We start from the raw sequence: 17,789 nt of genomic DNA, 5'->3' as shown, positions 1-17,789 counted from the left end.
TGGAGTTGGACTGCATCTGCCTGTCCTTGGGCTAGCGAGGAGAAGGCATCACTGAGCCCCAATCAGAAGAAGAGACTCCCAGAGTCAGTTAGCTGGCTTCCTGTTGCAGCATCAAGGTGACAAAGATTGAGGAAGCCTACCTGGTCAGTTGCTATCCCAGATCATCATTCATAGCCCCTGTGGAGCCTGGAAGGCCGTGACTTGATGCTCAGAAGTTGCACCTGAAGTACCTGGGATAGTCACCGGACAGCAGTATGGTCACCCAGAAGGAGAGTTATTGATAAAAGCATGAAACCACTAATTTTGTTGTGCCCAAAGACCAGTAGCCCAGCGGCATCTGGATCTCTGCTGAAACCGAGAGGACTGCGAGGGATATCAACCCCTGTGGTCTATGTTGCCCCACCAAGACCGTAAACCAAGGATTAGCCCTAGGAAGACCCCAGTCTATCACGCACCAACTTCAGCACCCTGTATCCCTTGCATCAGGACCACTTCACAGAAGTGAATGGCAACTGGCCACTAAGACTGGAAATGGACTGGAGACTGCTTTTATGTGAAAGGAACTTTTCCTTTGGACCTTGTTGGACTGACGTACATGAAAGGGCGTGGCCACTTTAGGAAGAAAGGAGGCCCGCATGCAAAGCACCACTTTGTCATGATGAATAGATAAATAGGGAAGCTTGAATGACAAGGCCTGTAGCTCACAAACTCATTGGGCAGAAGTTATAGCCATGAGGAAAGCCGGTTTTCCAGTTTAAAGATGAGCAACCGCAGGGGATCATTGTAAGTGGCTCAAAAGGAGCACACATCAAGAATGTAAGAACCAGATTCAAGTCCCACTGAGGCAAGATAAAGGGAGAAGGGGGAAAAGATGGACTAAACCATTTAAATAATCTATGTACAATGGGAGATTTGAAGAGAGAGGGTTGATCAGGCAATCTTAGGAACACGGAGATTGCAGAAACATTGCCCTTAAGAGTGTCCGAGTGTCCAGAGTAGAACCCTGCTGGGCAAGAGATAGAATAAAGAGAAGAACCTGTTAAAGGGGGGCAGAAAGGGGGTCTACATTTCTGTCAGAACACCAGGCCACAAATTTCTTCCAACGGCAGGCGTATACCATCTTGGTGGAGGGGTGCCGGGCTGCCAAGAGGACATCGTAGATTTAAGAAGGAAGGTTAACGGCTGTCAACTGCTGCCATTCAAACTACACGCCAGGTGGCGGAGACTGTATAGGTTAAGGTGGAGAACACTCGTCTGCTGCTGCAACTGAAGATCCTCCAGAAGGGGCAGCGGTATTAGAGGATCGATGGCCATGCTCAGTAGCTCAGGATACCAGACTCTCCATGCCCAATCCAGGACCACAAGGATGCCTTGGGCCCAGTCCTTCTTGAGAACTCTGAGAAGGAGTGGTATGGGAAGAAAGGCGTACAAGGAGGGCCCTGAGCTCCACTCTAGATGAAAAGTGTCACCAAGCGAGAGAAAACTGTTGACATTGCGCCTTCTTGACAGAGGCAAACGGATCTAACCAAGGCTCTCCCCACCCCTGAAAGAGACTTTGCGCCACCTCTGGATGGAAACAGCATTCGTGATCCTCTAAGCAACTGAGGCTGAGTTTGTCTGCCCTGCCATTCAGAGAACCTACCATGTTGAACCACCAGGGAAATACCCTGATGTTCCAGCCATGTCCAGAGACACAGGCCTCTACGACCCCACCCCACCATGTCTGTTGCAGTACTGCATGTCAGTGGTGTTGTCCGTAAACACCTGCACCAGCAGTCTCCCCTTGATGGAAGGTAGGAAGGCCTTCAATGCTAGTTAGATCGCCTCCAAATCCAACATAATTATGGGGAGTGCAGATTCCATCGAAGACCAGAGTCCCCTGATATCCACCTCTCCTAGATGGCCATCCCATCCCAGGAGTGACGCATTTGTCACTACTGTCAGATCTTGTTGGGGAAGGGATATGGTTGTGCCTCTGACCCATTCGCGGTTTGTTAGCAACCACTGAAGATCTTTTGAAGTTCCCTCCAAGATCTGGACCATGTCGGAGAGATTGCCCTGATGCTGTGCTCATTGAAACTGGAGAGGGTGAAACAACGGTATCGCTCAGTTCTTGCAGTCAGTACACTCTGCTGCTCCAGTACTGGGACCTTGGGCGAAGCTCCATCAGTGCACAGCAGTTCACACACTCCAAGCCCTCAGCTGTGCCAGTGCCAGGAACCCCACACATGCTGTCTGCCAGAGCACCTCAGTTCTTGCAGTCAGTACACTCTGCTGCTCCAGTACTGGGACCGTGGGCGTAGCTCCATCAGTGCACCTCAGTTCTACCCCAGCGAGGTCACTTCTATTCATATACTGGGACCCAGCTCAAATACAGTTCCATTACAGTGCCTCAATTCTAATATTCAGTCCCACTGCAAAGCCAATACTGGTCCCAAAAGAGCAAAACACAGCTCAGCCAGTGCACCTCAAGTCTAACATTCACCGCCACTGTTAATGGGAACCACCACAGCGCCACCAGAATCCATCAATTCTAATATTCAGTGCACATTTCTTCTCTGTAGTAAGGCTCACACACGCCCTTCAGGACTCCTGCTTCTGTGGTTCAGAGAAAATGCGACTCCCATACTGGGCCCCACTCGCAGCTTCACCAGGACACCTCCAGGCTAACACTCTGCAACACTGTTCCATTAACATACCTCACTTCTGACCTTGTGTGCCCGTTACTATTCCAGTACTGCAGCCCACATACAACTCTGTCAGTGCACCTCAGCCTTAACCTGCTGTGCCCCATTATTCCAATACCAGGAATTACACAGCGCTCTGTTTCTCATTCCTCACCCGCTGCCTTTCTGTTATTCCAGGCCTGGCCAGAACACAGCTCTGTCTATACCCCAAATCCTGATCTGATGTACCCCAGTATTGCTGTACAACTCTGCTAATGGACCTCCTGCTGTTCTGCAGTGACCCCTGCTGTTTCACACTGACTTCTGTTTGAGGGTGTGGGTGAGCCAATTACATCTATTCTTAGCTGCCATCTACATTTGGGAGGGTCTGTTTCACTATCTCACTAATTTCTTTCCTTTACTCTGTTTACTCTCAATGTTTTCTTTTTCCTCCACTTTTCTCTTTCCAGCTCTTACAATCCACGCAAACAATTGAAAGAAAAAGTGAAACTTAATTTCTACTCCTCTCCTTTTTTTCCCCTCTTCCTCTTGCTGCCTCCTCTTTCAAACTCACAAAAACTTGGCTATTTCTTTCCTTGTTTCGCTCCTCTCTTTTTTCTTCATCAGGTGTTCATACTTTTCCAATTTTTTCTCTTCCCTTCATTCTTTCTTTGTTTGCTCTTTCCTTTGACTCGGCATGTGTTCTTTCACTTTTTTTATTCAGATCTTTCTTCCTTCCTCCGGTGCTTTTGTTATCTTTTTCTGTCAATTCATGTTTTACTATAAATCCCTCTTTTTCTCATTTTTATGTGGAAGCCACAGGTTACTTGTCAGGACCCAAAGTGTCAAAGTGGTTTTCCCATTCTGTGTCTGTGGGAAATGTGTCAGTACATACATGCCCTGGTTCTTCTGCTGCTTGTTTCTCTCATCATCTCTCTTTTTTTTCTAAAGTTAATTTTTCTCTTTCCTTTCACACTTTTCATTATTTTTCTCCTTTATCTTTCGTTCGTTAGATTCCTTCCCTTTTTTCTTTTGTCTCACACGTTTGCTCCATTTCTTCTTTGTTGTGTTTTCATTTTCTCGTTCTTTCTTTCCCTTCTTTCCTTTATTTCTTTGCAACCCCTTCTCTTTCTTCCTTTTGTCTGTTGTATTCCTTTTGCTTTTCTTGTTCTGCCACATCTTCTTTCTTTCCTGAGAACTAGGGCCTCATTACGAGGCTCGCGATGGCGGTCGGACCTCCACAGAGAGGACGGTCCGACAGCCCCATTATGACCTTGGCGGAGCCGCCACGGTCATACCGCCGACACCGCCAGGAAGCAAGCCCACCTGCAGCCCGGCGATCCTAGTGGTTGTAATCCGCCAGGGGCGGTTGTAATCTGCCAGGACAGCGCTGCAAGCAGCACTGCCTTGGGGATTACAAGTCTCCATCTGCAAGGCTTTCAATGGCAGTAAACACCGCTATGGAAAGGCTGGCGGAATGGGGGCCCACATGCACAGCCCCATCGCGCATTTCACTGCCCGAATTACGGGCAGTGAAATGTGTGACGGGTGCTGCTGCACCCGACGCACCACAACATTGCCGTCGGCTAAATTACGTGAGTGTTCCGCTGGGCCAGCGGGAGAAAACTCTGTTTTTTCCCGCTGGCCCAGCGGAAGACTCCTAATATGGCGGACAAAAGACCTCCATTACTGGGGGTCTTTTGTCTGCCGCGGCTTAGGCGATCCTATGAAAGGACCGCCAAAGTCATAATGAGGCTCCTAGTTATCAATGGAGCAACAGGTGTAATGGCACCAGGGCCCAGAGACCTAATGACCTCACTAAAATCCAATTACTGCTGTATTTTCCTCCTGAAATTGCAGTCAACCATTTTCCTTTCTTACTCCAGGGACCATGACACAGTTACTATGCCCACTTGTCCTCTCCATCTTTACACCCGACTCCCTCTTTCCTTTCACCCTCCAATCTGTCCCAAATGATGTTTTTGTTATGGTGTTTTGAGCTTTACACGTTATTGCCAAAAGTTTATTTCTGATAAAGGTTTATATGATAATTGTATATGTTTTAAGATAGAGGAAGAAGGTAAATGGAAGTGCTTTAGTGAAATGCTGGGCCACTGGAATTATATGGCAGGAAAAGATGAAATTAGGAGGCAGGGTTGGCTAATTTAGGTGGCAAGAAAAGTCCAGTTATGAATTTGCAATGCCAATAGGTCTAACTCAAGAAAATGTTAGACTTATTGCATTGCAAATGCTTGTTATAAATTGGTGTCAGATTTCTTTTGAGTCGTATCAATTACTTAGCGTCCAGGTTGGCACTCTGAAATTCTTAATACATGTTCCTCTAAATAAAGCCTGACTGCTCTTTGCCACACTACCAGGACTGAGCTAAGGATTTACTAGTGTGAATCCAAGGACCATATTTATGGTATAGTGAGATTATTACATGGCGAGGACTAACCCACACACCACATAATACTCCACTTTCATACAATAAACAATAAGAACCACATTTTGAACCCACTGGAACACAGTGAATGCAAAAGTGGGAAACATATGATGCAAACCTCTCAGAAACTGTATCACTAACTACGCAATTATAAACTTACTGTAATCAAAACCATTGTAATCCATAGAAATATATTAAAACAACACGAACATCAGTGTAATATCCATTACAAAACAAGATGTCACGGAACTGCACAGCAAATAAAAAGCAAACATAAGACATAATCAAAGTGCTCACCTACCCCCAGGTATGGATAGCTTGTTATTCAGAGTGCAAAAAACGCAAAGGTAGATAAAAGGCAGAATGTGCCAAAGCAACAGTTCAAAAGCAGCACCAAATTAGAAGACAGAGTGCATGCATGAATCGCATCTCCGAAACCTTGCCAGGCACCTGTCAAAGGTAAGATCAATTGACAAAGCTGTATCACTACAGGTGATTGAAACAAAGAAGGCTTATCAGGCAATTTCAGAAAAGCCAAACGAGATAACATGTACCTTTTAACTGTGCCCAAAGCAAAGGCTTGCTGAAATAAGGACAATACAAAAAGCAACACTTTGCTTGGCCTGAAGTGGGTCAATATGGTGTCGGACCAAGCCACAAACATTTCTCAAAGACAGGCATACACAGATTTAGTTGAGGGATGCCAGGCGGCCCAGATTACATCAGCAACCTTGGGAAGAAGATCAAAAGCAGCCAACTGAGTTCACTGCCGTTGCTCAATCTCCAAGCATGGAGGTGTAGACTGCACAAGCTTGGGTACAGGACCCCGCCCTGCTGCTACAACATTAATCCTCCTGAAGGGACAGCCTGACTGAAGGACAGATGCGCTGCCCAAGAAATCTGGATACCACATTCTCCAATCTGGTGCCACTAGGATGACTTACCAAGGGCGTTCTCGATCATCTTCAGAACTCAGACATGAGAGGTATTGGTGGAAAGGTGTACAGGAGTTCCAAGTTCCACTGTAAGTGGAATGTGTCTCCTAGCGAGACACTTTGGAAACACCAGCGTGCAAAAGTGCTGACACTGGGCATTCTCTGCAGTGGTGAAAAGATCGAACTAATGTTGTACCCAGTCACAGAAGAGATCCTGTGCCACCTCTGGCTGTAACTGCCATTTGTGTTCTGCTAGGAATCGACAACTGTCCATCTTGGCATTTAGAGAGCCTTCCAAGTGGTGTACCACCAGGAAAATCCGCTGATCTCCCAACCACTTCCAGTTACTAACACAGAGTAAGTGACCCCACCCTGCACCGCTTGCCGGAATACCACATGGCAGTGGTTTTGTCCATGAACACCTGTACTAGCCTTGCTTTGATGAATGAAAGGAAGGCCTTCAAACCAATTGAATGGTCAACAACTTCATAGGGTCAATGTGAAGCCGAGCCTCCACTGGCAACCAGATGCTTCAGATCTCGACCACTCCCAAGTGGCTTCCCAACCCAGAAGCAATGCAATGGTCACTACTGTCAGTTCTGGATGGGATAGGGAGAGAGTTGTGCCGCTGACCCAATTTCGGCCCAGCAGCCACCTCTGCAGATCTTTTCCAGTCTCATCCAAAATCTGTATGCGGTCGGAGAGCTCTCCCGGATATTGTGCCAACTGACTGGAACCACAGCCTCCGAAAATGCACTGCAACCACCACCATCACTTTCATGAACACCGAAGGAGCACTGATGAGACCAAATGGGTGGCACAAGGAAATAAAAATACTCATGGCCCACAGTGAACTGCATTTTGCACCTGTGGGCTGGCAGGACAGGAAAACGAAAATAAGCGTGCTTCAGCTCCAATGCTACCATTCAGTCTCCAGTTGAGGACAGACAAGAACTGAATCAAAGTGAGCCTCTTGAATTTGAACTGCCTTAGAAAGGCATTGAGCGGGTGAAGATTCAAAATAGGGTGGTGGGCCTCCATCCTCCTGAAGCGAAATGAACTGGTGGTCCTCAGCTGGCCGATCTGATGACTGTGGCAAGGGGGAGGTATGTCCAGAAATGGAAGAGTCAAACTGTCTGCAACACCCACTCGTCTGAGGTGATGACCCACCACTTTGGCCAGAAATGATGGATCCTGTCACCCACAGGTTGGGCGTGTGTCGCAAAGGACATATACAAAATGCAGAGGTGGGAGGGCACAGGGGCAGATTTGGAAGACTGTGCAACTAACTGTTCTTGTTGTCCACAGGATTAACGGAGTCCTTGGCCAGGGTCAAGAAAGGAGTGAGAAGACTGTCTTACCAAACACTTCCCTTAACAAATAGCAAGACCTATTGGCTTTGTCACTGTTTGTTTATAACGAAATATAAAAATGCAACAATTTTGTGTACTTGAATGTCTTATTAGACACATTAGAAAATGAGTACTTTAGAACACAAAAAATGTGAGAGTAACCTACAAAGAAAAATAAACATAAGTAAATTTACGTTCATACCAGAAGCACATGGCATCAGGGCTGTAACCACTTCATAGGCAACAGGTAGCACCACCTTTGGATCAAGAACTATCCCATCTTCGCTGAAGAAATCTTCATAAGTCCATTCCTCATAGACATCTCTGTCTGACTCAAAGGCTGAATTCTAGACGGACAATCAAAACAAAGATACTTCACATTGATTATGTTTATTAAAGATTATGTATGTTTATTTGGATGATGTTTTCATGATGACATAAAATCAAATTATTCATCATTAGAACAAGATCATGCAATTATTCAGATATAACACAGCATTTTCTGGTAAAATAGTCAATAAATGTGCTTCTCCGAGCACCAAAGATAATCTGCATTTTGCATGACTACCTGTCTGAATTTTCTTAAGTGCAGTACAGAGCTCAACAGCAGCCTTCTACAAAATGGACCTGAAAAAACTGTTAAATGAATGAATTTCTAGCAGCTTTTGGGTGTCCACTTTGGACACAGGGCATGAGGTGTATGAGCATGCATATTGCTTTAGCCTCGTGTAGGGTGCACATGGCATCCAATTGTTTGGCCTGGACCTGCATTTAAATCAGGAGAAAACCAGTTCTCATACCAGTTTCAATTACGTAATTCATGTTTTTTAAACTTTGTCTGTGAAATTACAGGTGAGGTCAAGTGCAATGCATTAGGGGCTTTGGATTTGTTTTATCTTTATTTGGTAACTATGGGCCATATGTATGAACACATTTTCCCATTGACACAGAATGGGAAAAACCCTTTGCTACACCAGGCCCTATGTCCTTTCAACTCCTAGTTGGTGCACAGTCGCACTTACAGTACCCACTAGAGATCACCACAATACACCTTTCCTGGAGCCTTGCATAGGTTATAAACACGGGTGTGAAGGTAAGGTGTGTGTTACAATGCTTTCCAATCCGGCATACGCCAGATGATGTCAGGGATATCCACTGGGCTGCAGATTCGCAGCGGGTTGAGATTATGTCTGTATGGGCAGCCCTAGTGAATGAGTTTGTTCCTCGACCAAGGTCTCTTTGTACAGTCCAGTACACTTTACATTCTAAAACCAGTACACCTAAAACATGGTACCCTTATTCAACAATAAGCTACCCTACTCTGGGGGTCACAAGTGGACTCTGAGGGAAACAGTGAGGCATTGCTTACAAGCAAAGGAAGGTGACAGACAAAAGCTCATTTAAAAATTGGGGGCACTTAAAATGCCCTTATTGCATAAAACTGTGGAGAATATAAATGGTGGTTCTAGTAGATTCTGAGGGATTTAATGGTACAATTGCCTATCTCGCCTCTTGAATAAGACCGAACACGTGAGCAGATGTAGATCCATTTATGATGGTAGCTGCTGGGAGCCCCTTTAATTGGCAAACAATACTAGACATATCTAAGTGTGACCAAATTGAAGTGGGGGTCGCTTGAGTTCCGGCTTTTGTTGTTTGCATTTGAATGGCCTGGAATGGAAATACACTTAGAGGCAAACTCTAGACAGGCCAGAGTCACTGGATAATGAGCCAGGATCAAGATATCCTAAGTTCCTGCTCCACTACGAGGGTCACCCTTCACTGCAACTTGGTATGTGAATGTGGCAAGGCCAGAATCACCACTGGGTGGAACATGGGGTGAGCATGAGCAGTTATTGAAAGTGGTAAAGAAAGAGCATCTCTCAGAAAGACAGGCACACAAAACTTAATTTGATGAACCACTACTCAAAACAACAGAATTTCAAAGCTGCGATCGGATGAGGGCTTCGGAACACAGCCAGGGATCAGGCTCAAAGCATGGAGAAGGGTTAATGTCACCCCAGGGCCCTGTTGTTTAGTAAGCACCCTTGCTCAAGGCCATTCATTAGGATCTCAAAAAAGAGAACCTATGAGCCTCTGCCTCAGTTCTCCTGTAGAACTAAGGGCTAGAATGCAAGACCTCTGCTGTCTTGAGAGCAAAGAAGAGACAAAACCTGTATATAACCAAAAAGGTAGGTTAATTAGAAGTGAGGTTTGCAGCGCAATGTTTAAAACACTGCAAAGTCCTTGCGTTTTGTCAATGACTTGTTCTTGAATTGTTAGTGGAGAATATGGGGTGAACTAGGAAGAGGTAGAAAGATCAGATACTGACAGCTTGGACATCTTGGAAAATGTTCCCGAGCACAAGCACATGGCACTTCCAGGGGCATTATGTGCTCCAACCAGACCACCACATTTTCTGTTGTGGCCTCAGAATCAAACTCTTTAAAATATTTTTAACGCAACAGAGATGAAAACACCCAATTACAGAGCCACAGGGAGGCATAAGGATGGGGAACTCCAATTTTGGATGCACACTAGAGTATGTAACAGTTCAGCTTTTTGTAATGATGCTTGTGCTAAAGAGGGAATATGCATGCTACAAACAAAGACTTCTGTAGGAAGTACATTTTCCAAAGACTAAAGGGTTTTTGCCTAACTTAATAAAAATGTATAACATATCACCTTTGAAATAAACCCATAGTCTTCAATTTGACATTGTTTGTAATATTCCACAGCAGGTTGTGTGTGTTGACAGAGTTGCAATGAATCCAGTAACAGGTCTGTGAAAAATAAAGTAATATGTTAACACATTTACACTGCATTTTACAACTTCACGCAATTAATATTTTTTCATACAGCACTGATCATATCATTTGTTTGCTGAAATGCCTACTTCAGGGTTAAAAAAGTTGATAAATAATTAAATAATAACAAGCACTGCTTTGTGCTGCAGTTAGATTTTCTAAAATACTCTAAAATAAATGCCAATCACAAAACAAAAGTTCAGGAATATAAAAACAACACTGCTTATACATTTAAGGACATTACTATAGGGCCTGAAGAAAACTGTTTTATTGTCTATTTTTATTACTGCCAGTATGGAGTACTGGCAAGCTTCACCACACTTAAAGCCCGTGCCCATGGCACTGGTGAGAGTCAATTACAAGGGAGGTGACTGTTAACTGCAGGGACAGAGGCAGACATTTTATAATATAGCATTATCACCTGCTTTAGAGGGCTATAATGGTTGTTAAAGACCCTGAAGTGCACTAACATAGCAGTATATATCATTACCATAGGCCCTAATGCCAATGAACAGTCTCTTTAATAACATATCTATGTCCTTTTTATTTGTTTTTGTAAAAAGGACCAAACTTGACCTATGACCAATCAGGTACTAGTACCCTCTAGAAAAATCCCAAGAGAGGCTGATTCCCTCACATGTTTGAGCACAAGTGGGAATAACATCCCTAGCTATAAGGGGAGCCTCTCAGGGGAGGAGAGTGGGTTGCATGTGAATCTATTAAAGATACCAAAAGTGGAGAACTGAAGTGACAGGTAAGTAACTCATTTTCTTCTCCAGTATTGGATCTTTCATAGTTTCACATGATTCAATCAGCGTAGCAAGCAGCAACTGTAACCAGTAAAAAATAAAAAATAAAAAAAATGTTTGTCCCATAAATATATTTGCAGATTTTGGGTTATAAGATTAAGTGTATATTGATAAAATTATATAGGTACATATACATTCACAACTTTTTAACTTTCTATAGAGCTATGGATAGGCATATAAAAGACCAATAAAGGCTGACCTTACTGAAAAAGATGGCACAACAGCTGCATTAAATTGATTAAAGGCTATAGTGCTGCGTAAATGAATGCACGCTTTTCCAAGTCTCAGCACGGCATATCTTGTTCAAAGGCACAACAGCAAACAGGGCTGTAGCTGTGGACACTGCCCTGGTCGAGTGTGCTCTGACCTTGGTTGTTAAACTCCGTTCTGCTTTCGAGTGGTAAAACTGGATGGCGGGCGAAATCCATCTAGCAATGATTGCTTTAGTCACTAAGGCACCTTTGTGCATGTGATTATAGGATACTAATGGTTGAGATGTTTTCCTGATATCCTTGTGTGATGTAAGTAAAACTTGAGGAATCGGGTGAGATCCAGAGTGTGCAAATATCTTTCTGCTGCTGAATTTGGATTCAGAAAGAAAGTCTTCAATATGATAGGCTCGTTGGGATGGAAGTCGCAAGGTACTTATGGTATGAACCTTGGGTTAGTTCTTAGAATGACAGCACCATCTGTAAAACGCAGGAACGTTTTTTGAGTTGTAAAGGCCTGAATCTTGCTAACCATTCTTGGGCTTGTTAGAGCCAAGAGTAAAGCGACCTTCCAGGCGAGGAACTTGAGGTCTGCTGTGTGTATTGGCTCAAATGTTTGTTTCATCAATTGAGATAACACTATGTTTAGATGCCATTCAGGTGGAGAAGCCCTCACTGGAGGAAAGACTCTGAAGAGGCCCTTAAGAAATTATTTGATGATTCTATTGGAGCACAAGGAGGAAGAGTACTGTGAATATGTGTACCTGGAAATCGCAGCAAGGTGTACTTTAACAGAGGAATGAGCCAAACCTATTGAGCCAATGAAAGTAGTTAAAGCTGAAGCTGCTCAGGCAATATTCGCAGAGGATGCAGATTTGATTTCTGGCACCGTATGCAGAACCTCTTCCATTTCAACATGTATGTCTTTAATGTGGAATATGCTTGTGCTTTGTAAAGACTATCTCTACACTCCTGTGAAATGTTTACATTTTGGAATTCATTACATTCAGGAGCCATGCGCATAAGTGGAGAGAAGTCAGGTCTAGATAACAGACTTGGCCTTTGATCATCGTTAACAAGTGCGGCAATGGTCTTAGGAGAACGTCGGTGGTCTAGGATAGAAGGAGGAGTTCCCTGAACCAGTGTTGTCTGGGCTACTTGGGAGCTATGAGAATGATGCAACACTTATCTGCCTTGATCTTGCTGAGAACGTTTGGGATCACAGGAGTCGGGTAAAGGTGTAAGCAAATTATCCTGGACCATCTTATCGAAAAGGCATTCCCCCCTTGACCCTGGCTGGGGATGCCAGCTTGCAAAGAACTGGTGTTTGCTGTTTAGTTGTGTCGCGAACAGATCGAGTGCTGGCTTGCCCCATAGAGAGAATATCCCTTCTAGTGTGTACTGATCCAGTTCCCGTCTGTGGCACATTGACTTCGTTCTGCTGAGACAGTCTGCTAAGGGGTTGCTTAGTCCATGTACATGTTTGGCGCAAATAGTAATGTCATGCTTCATTGTCCAATTTCATATTCTCTGTGCTTCCGTGGACAGGGGCAACGATCTTGTGCCTCCCTGCTTGTTGATACAGTACATGCTGGTGGTATTGTCTGTACCTATCAGAATTGAAGCATTTCTTATTCTCAGCAGGAATGTCTGGAAGCTGAGAAACTTTGCTCCTAGCTCCAGCCAGTTGATGTGCTTGCCCTTCTGAGCTGGAGACCACTCCCCCTGAATTTGCAGCTCTTGTAGATGTTCTCCCCATCCGTTCAGGGAAGCATACGTGGTAATGACGGTCAGGAACCTGAGGTAGAAATGAGAGACCTTTGTCCGGGTGGTGTGTTAGAGACCACCAGCTTAGAGCCGAAATCATTAGAGGAGTGACTGTGATTAGGTCGAAGGATGCATTTACTTGCAACCACTGCTTGTTGAGCTCCTCCTTCAAAAACCTCATCCTCAAGCGAGCTAACAGCAGGAGATCTAAAGATGGGGACATCATTCCTTGAAGTGACTTGTACAGAAGCACTGAAATGGACTTTCTTGTTTGTAGTGGCGAAGCTAAAAGCTTGCTACCTGTTGTGCGTTAAGAAAGCTTTGTTCTGTATGGTGTCGAAAGCTGCTCCTAGGAACACTACGCGTTGATGGCACAGTCGAGGATATGAGATGGTTGATTTTAAGACCCAGGTTGTTGAATAACTTCAGGCAAGCTGAGGAGGTTTCCATCGTTTGACTGGCTGAAGGTGCCTTGAAAAGCCTGTCAACGAGGTATGGGAATACCTGATGTCCAGAACTTCAGTGCAGCCACCACAGGAGGCAGGCATTTTTTAAAAGTAGATAGTGCTGACTTGGGGCCACGGGAAGAACCTTGAACTGCTAATGAGTGCCAGCTACTGTAAATCTCAGGAATTTTCGATGCTTGGGATGTATAGGGATGTGGAAGTAGGCATCCTGTAAATGTAGAAAGGTCATTTGGTCCCCATGATTTAGGAGCCTCTGGATGTCTGAAAGAGTGATCATACGGAAGGACTGCTTGCGTAGGAACTTGTTCATCTTCCGTAGGACCAGAATGGGCCACCATTTCCCCTGATTTCTTTCGTATTAGGAAAAAAACGGAATAGGAACCCATTTCCTTGTGGGATGGAGGAACTCTTTCTATTGCTCCCTTCTTCAACATGATGCAGGCTTCTTCTGAGAGTAAATGAAGATAAGGTCGGTGTGCTCCCTTTGGGGGAGTTGTAGGCAGGTGTTGGATGAATTCCAGGGTATGACCATGGGTGCCAAGGTCTAATACGCACTTATCTGTTGTCATTTTCCACCAATGATGAATGTGATTCAGTATATTTTCACCCACTGATAGTGAAGGACTGGGGGTAGCCGACACTTGATACAAGTCACTGCTTTCTGTTGGACTCTTTCCCTTGGGAGACCTGTTTTCTGTGAGGCCCTTGTTTGTTGTATGCTGCTGTAGGCGGTGGTCTATAAGCCTGTTGTTAGTAATATGGCCTGTTTTGCTGGTTAAACGGTTGCTGGGCTCGGTGGTAAGTATCTCGATATGTGGAGAGCCCTCTCCCACGAGCTCCACGAAAGGGCAACTTGCAGAACTGCAAAGTACCCTGGGACCTTGCTGTCTCTGTGTCACCCTTTATTGACTGCAATGTCTCATTGATATGCTTCCCGAAAAGGGCTTCTCCATCGAAGCCCATGTCTAAAAGTTTTGTCTGGACGTCCGGTCTTACCTAAGTGGATTTTACCCACCCTCTGCATCTCAGGATCTCAGCCCCCACCAACTGAAAGAACCCGCTAGATGCAATGTCCATTGCACAATCAATTATTTCTGAGGACATTCTATCGCCCTCTTGCAGTATTTTCCTTGCTTCCATTCGTCTGTCCTCAGGCATCAGATTGATTAGAGGTCCAATATCCAACCACATCTGTCGGTCAAAGCGGGCTAATATGGTTAGAGCATTAGCAGCCCACACTAACTGCAGACATAGAAGAAAAATGTTTGCTATATTGCCTAGGTGTCTGCTTTCAAGATCAGGAGAAGTCAAAACCGGCTTAGAAGGGTTTTTGGAGCAGCGTGGACTGTAATAACCAAGTCCACTTTTGGATGGCCCACTAAACAGGGGCTTTGTATTTTTTGTCTTTTCGAGGTAAGACAGCAGCCACTGTAGCAGGATTCTGCATGATCTTAACGCCCTCTTGCATTATGTAGTATGTGATTGGGATAGCACGCACTGATTCTCTTGCTGGTTCTTTAAAATCATACAGGAGACAGTCCGATTGTTTGACTGTCATTGGAAGGTGAAATCTATTAGTAGCTCTCTCCACTAGAGTATAAAAACTTCCTATATCATCAGGAGGAGAGTCTACTTGGAGTGCGGCCGGTGGAGATGTGAGTAGTAGGTGCTCATCCACTCCTGGTGTAAGCTATTATCAAGGATCTCTCTTTCGTCTTGATCATTGCTAGATGATGAGGAATCATCCTGAGGGGGAGCTGCAATGGTGGATGCTGGGGTCAACAATGGTGTCATTAATGGTGTTATGTGATCTGGAGTCTTTGGTAGCTGAGGAGGAGGAGGTGCAGTGAAATGTGTTGTGGCCAAGCCAGAACAGGAAATCTTGTCTGATAATCTTTTAGCATGCCTTGGAGGTCCTGCAATAAAGATAAAGGCAGTTGTATGACGTCCTGTGGTGTATGAGGCTGCTCCTGATTATGATAATGTTCATGTGGAAGAGCAGGTCTATCTGTATACTTAGGCTCCTGATAATAGTTCTCATAATGTTGATCCTCTTCTTCCTCTTTGTCTATATCTTGTCACTTTACTCTCAGTTCAGAGGGACTATGTGCTGTTCCGAATGGGCCCTCATTGTCAGAGTCATCTATATAAAGGAGATGGCTTGGAGGGTATGGTGACACCTTACTGGGAAAGGTGTGCTCTAGACATATATTAACTTTTTTGAAATTTTTATAATCGTCGATGGTGTTGTTGACTATGTCGTCATCGAGCTCCTTATGGCCGTTAGTGGTGGTAATATCTTCGTCGACAAATCAGTCATCGACAAGGTCGTCAGCGGTAGAGTCGTCGACAGCAGGATCGTCAAGGGGACTGTCGTCGACAGCAACTTCTGTGGCGTCGATGGTGGTTTTGTCAAGGAGACCTTTGTCGAATGAATAGATGTAAGAGCAAAGGTGGACGGTGTTGTCGTGGTTGTAGTCGTCAACACCATAGTTGATGTTAAAGTAATGCTCGTCCCCATCAATGGTGTTATTGAAATTTCACTGTTGACTGTTCTAAAGCAGATTTTTAAGGAGTGCATACCTTTTCTTCGAGGAGTGAGAGGATGCGATCAAGTGTAAGCAAAGGAGATTTTTCCCTTTTTATCTTTATCGGCTGTGCCCTTCGCAGACTCATGGTGAGTCATTTTTAAGACTTTTTAGATGTTTCAGCTTGCTCCTAGTTACAGGAGCTTTCCCTTTGGGGTGACCTTTTGTGGGAGGTCGTAAAAGAGTCACTGCCTTCATCTTAACTGACAGTTATTACAGTTTTAGACTTCTGTAGCCACAGCAAAAGTGTACCCTTGCGATCTTTCAAGGTCTTAGATAAAAATGTGCAACAGATTTTACAATCTATCACCTTATGTAGAGGGTGTAGATAATATATACAATCCTTGTGTAGGTCATCTATATGCAGTATCTTTTTCCCAAAAGAATTACAAGGTTGAAACACCCCTTTTTTACGTGTTTCAGCTATATCAGTTAGGAAATAAAGGTTCAATACCGGTTTGGTGAGCAAAATTGAGCAGAGCTCAGGGAGACTCCCTTCACGCGACGTGCAGTAGAAAATCGGAAGGAATCAGCCTCTCTTGGGAGTGTTCTAGGGGGTGCTGTCCCCTGATTGGTCATAGGTCAAAGGACAGGTTATTAAAGAGACTGTTCATTGCCATTAGGGCACATGGTAATGATGTATACTACTATATTAGTGTACCGTGGGACTCCCACTTCGACGACAGGGATGATTCAAACATGTGAATCTATGAAAGATCCGCAGTGATGGGCATTTTAGTTGTTCGGAATGAAAATAAAGAACAGTCTATTTAAGGATAATTTTAAGCCCAGCAGAGACATACCCAAAACAAAGAGTAAAGCAATTGACAGGTACTAAGGAAGCCACTTAATTTGCAGGTTTGAAATGCATGCAGCCAGGAGCTGGGCCTTTCGTAAAAACTGAGCCCAGTGCAGTGCTGCAGCTGTCTCTTCATAAGCAGAGCAACAGAATGTTTTGACTAAAGGGGGCTTCCAGTAGCTCGTTATAAAAGCTAATCCACCGTTCACCTAGAAGTGAATCTGTGAGGGTCTGCAGAAATAGGCAAGTATGTACAAGATGAAGATTTTTATGATACTGCAGTGACATTGACCTCCATGTTCAGGCAAGTTACAATAATTTGTGGGGCCTGGGTCCCTAACAACATGTGAGGTCCCTCTCTAATACATGCAGATCTCGCCCAAAAGGAAAACCATGTCCTGGGACATGTTCTGTGGCAGGATAGGGTTCCATTGAGTAGTTGTTGTCCTTATCTGCTGCATGAATACATCACTGAAGAAGCTTAAGCGTATAAATACATTCAGAAGTGACAAACAGGCTTGAGGCAAACAGCTCAGGCTTCTCCATCCCCACACTCCACCCTCCCAACCTTGTGAAAGCCTTGTCCATACGAACTTGATAATGTTTTTTTTCTGGACCTTTGAGGTATTTTGTATAAATGAGCTTATACAAATAAGAAATTGTAAGCATAAGAGCACTTTTCGGATGAAAAATATGTTTAAAAAAATAACAAGGAGATCAAAAATAAGAAGAGGATGCTTTGTGCAGACACATTGCTTTAAGAAAATCATAGCACCAGCCTTCTTCAATCAGTGAAAAAAGGGTGAATTCTTTGAAGGTGTCGCGCCGCACCGCGCGGCGCGAGCCGAGCGTTCGGCACAAGCCGCGCGTTCGGCTCGGGCCGCGCTTCGCGTCTCTAAGACGCGGCGCGCCCCGAGCCTTTCTTGCACCTTGCGAGGCCCCAG

General features: G+C 44.6%; 1 protein-coding gene across 2 annotated transcripts in view; it reads right to left on the bottom strand.

Annotated features, from left to right (window-relative positions):
• KNTC1 (kinetochore associated 1) overlaps positions 1–17,789 on the bottom strand; it is a 495,394-nt gene that overhangs the window by 272,369 nt on the left and 205,236 nt on the right. For both annotated transcript variants that reach the window (XM_069214955.1, XM_069214954.1), the window contains exons 36-37: positions 10,085–10,182; positions 7,602–7,746 (exon numbers count right to left, since the gene is read on the bottom strand). In XM_069214955.1, coding sequence (XP_069071056.1) covers positions 7,602–7,746; positions 10,085–10,182 — 243 coding nt within the window. The remainder of the gene's footprint in view (positions 1–7,601; positions 7,747–10,084; positions 10,183–17,789) is intronic.

Source organism: Pleurodeles waltl, chromosome 11, assembly GCF_031143425.1.
Source record: "Pleurodeles waltl isolate 20211129_DDA chromosome 11, aPleWal1.hap1.20221129, whole genome shotgun sequence".
Lineage (NCBI taxonomy): Eukaryota > Metazoa > Chordata > Amphibia > Caudata > Salamandridae > Pleurodeles > Pleurodeles waltl.
The sequence above is the reverse complement of the archived record's forward strand: the minus strand, read 5'-3'. Positions and strand labels throughout refer to the sequence as shown.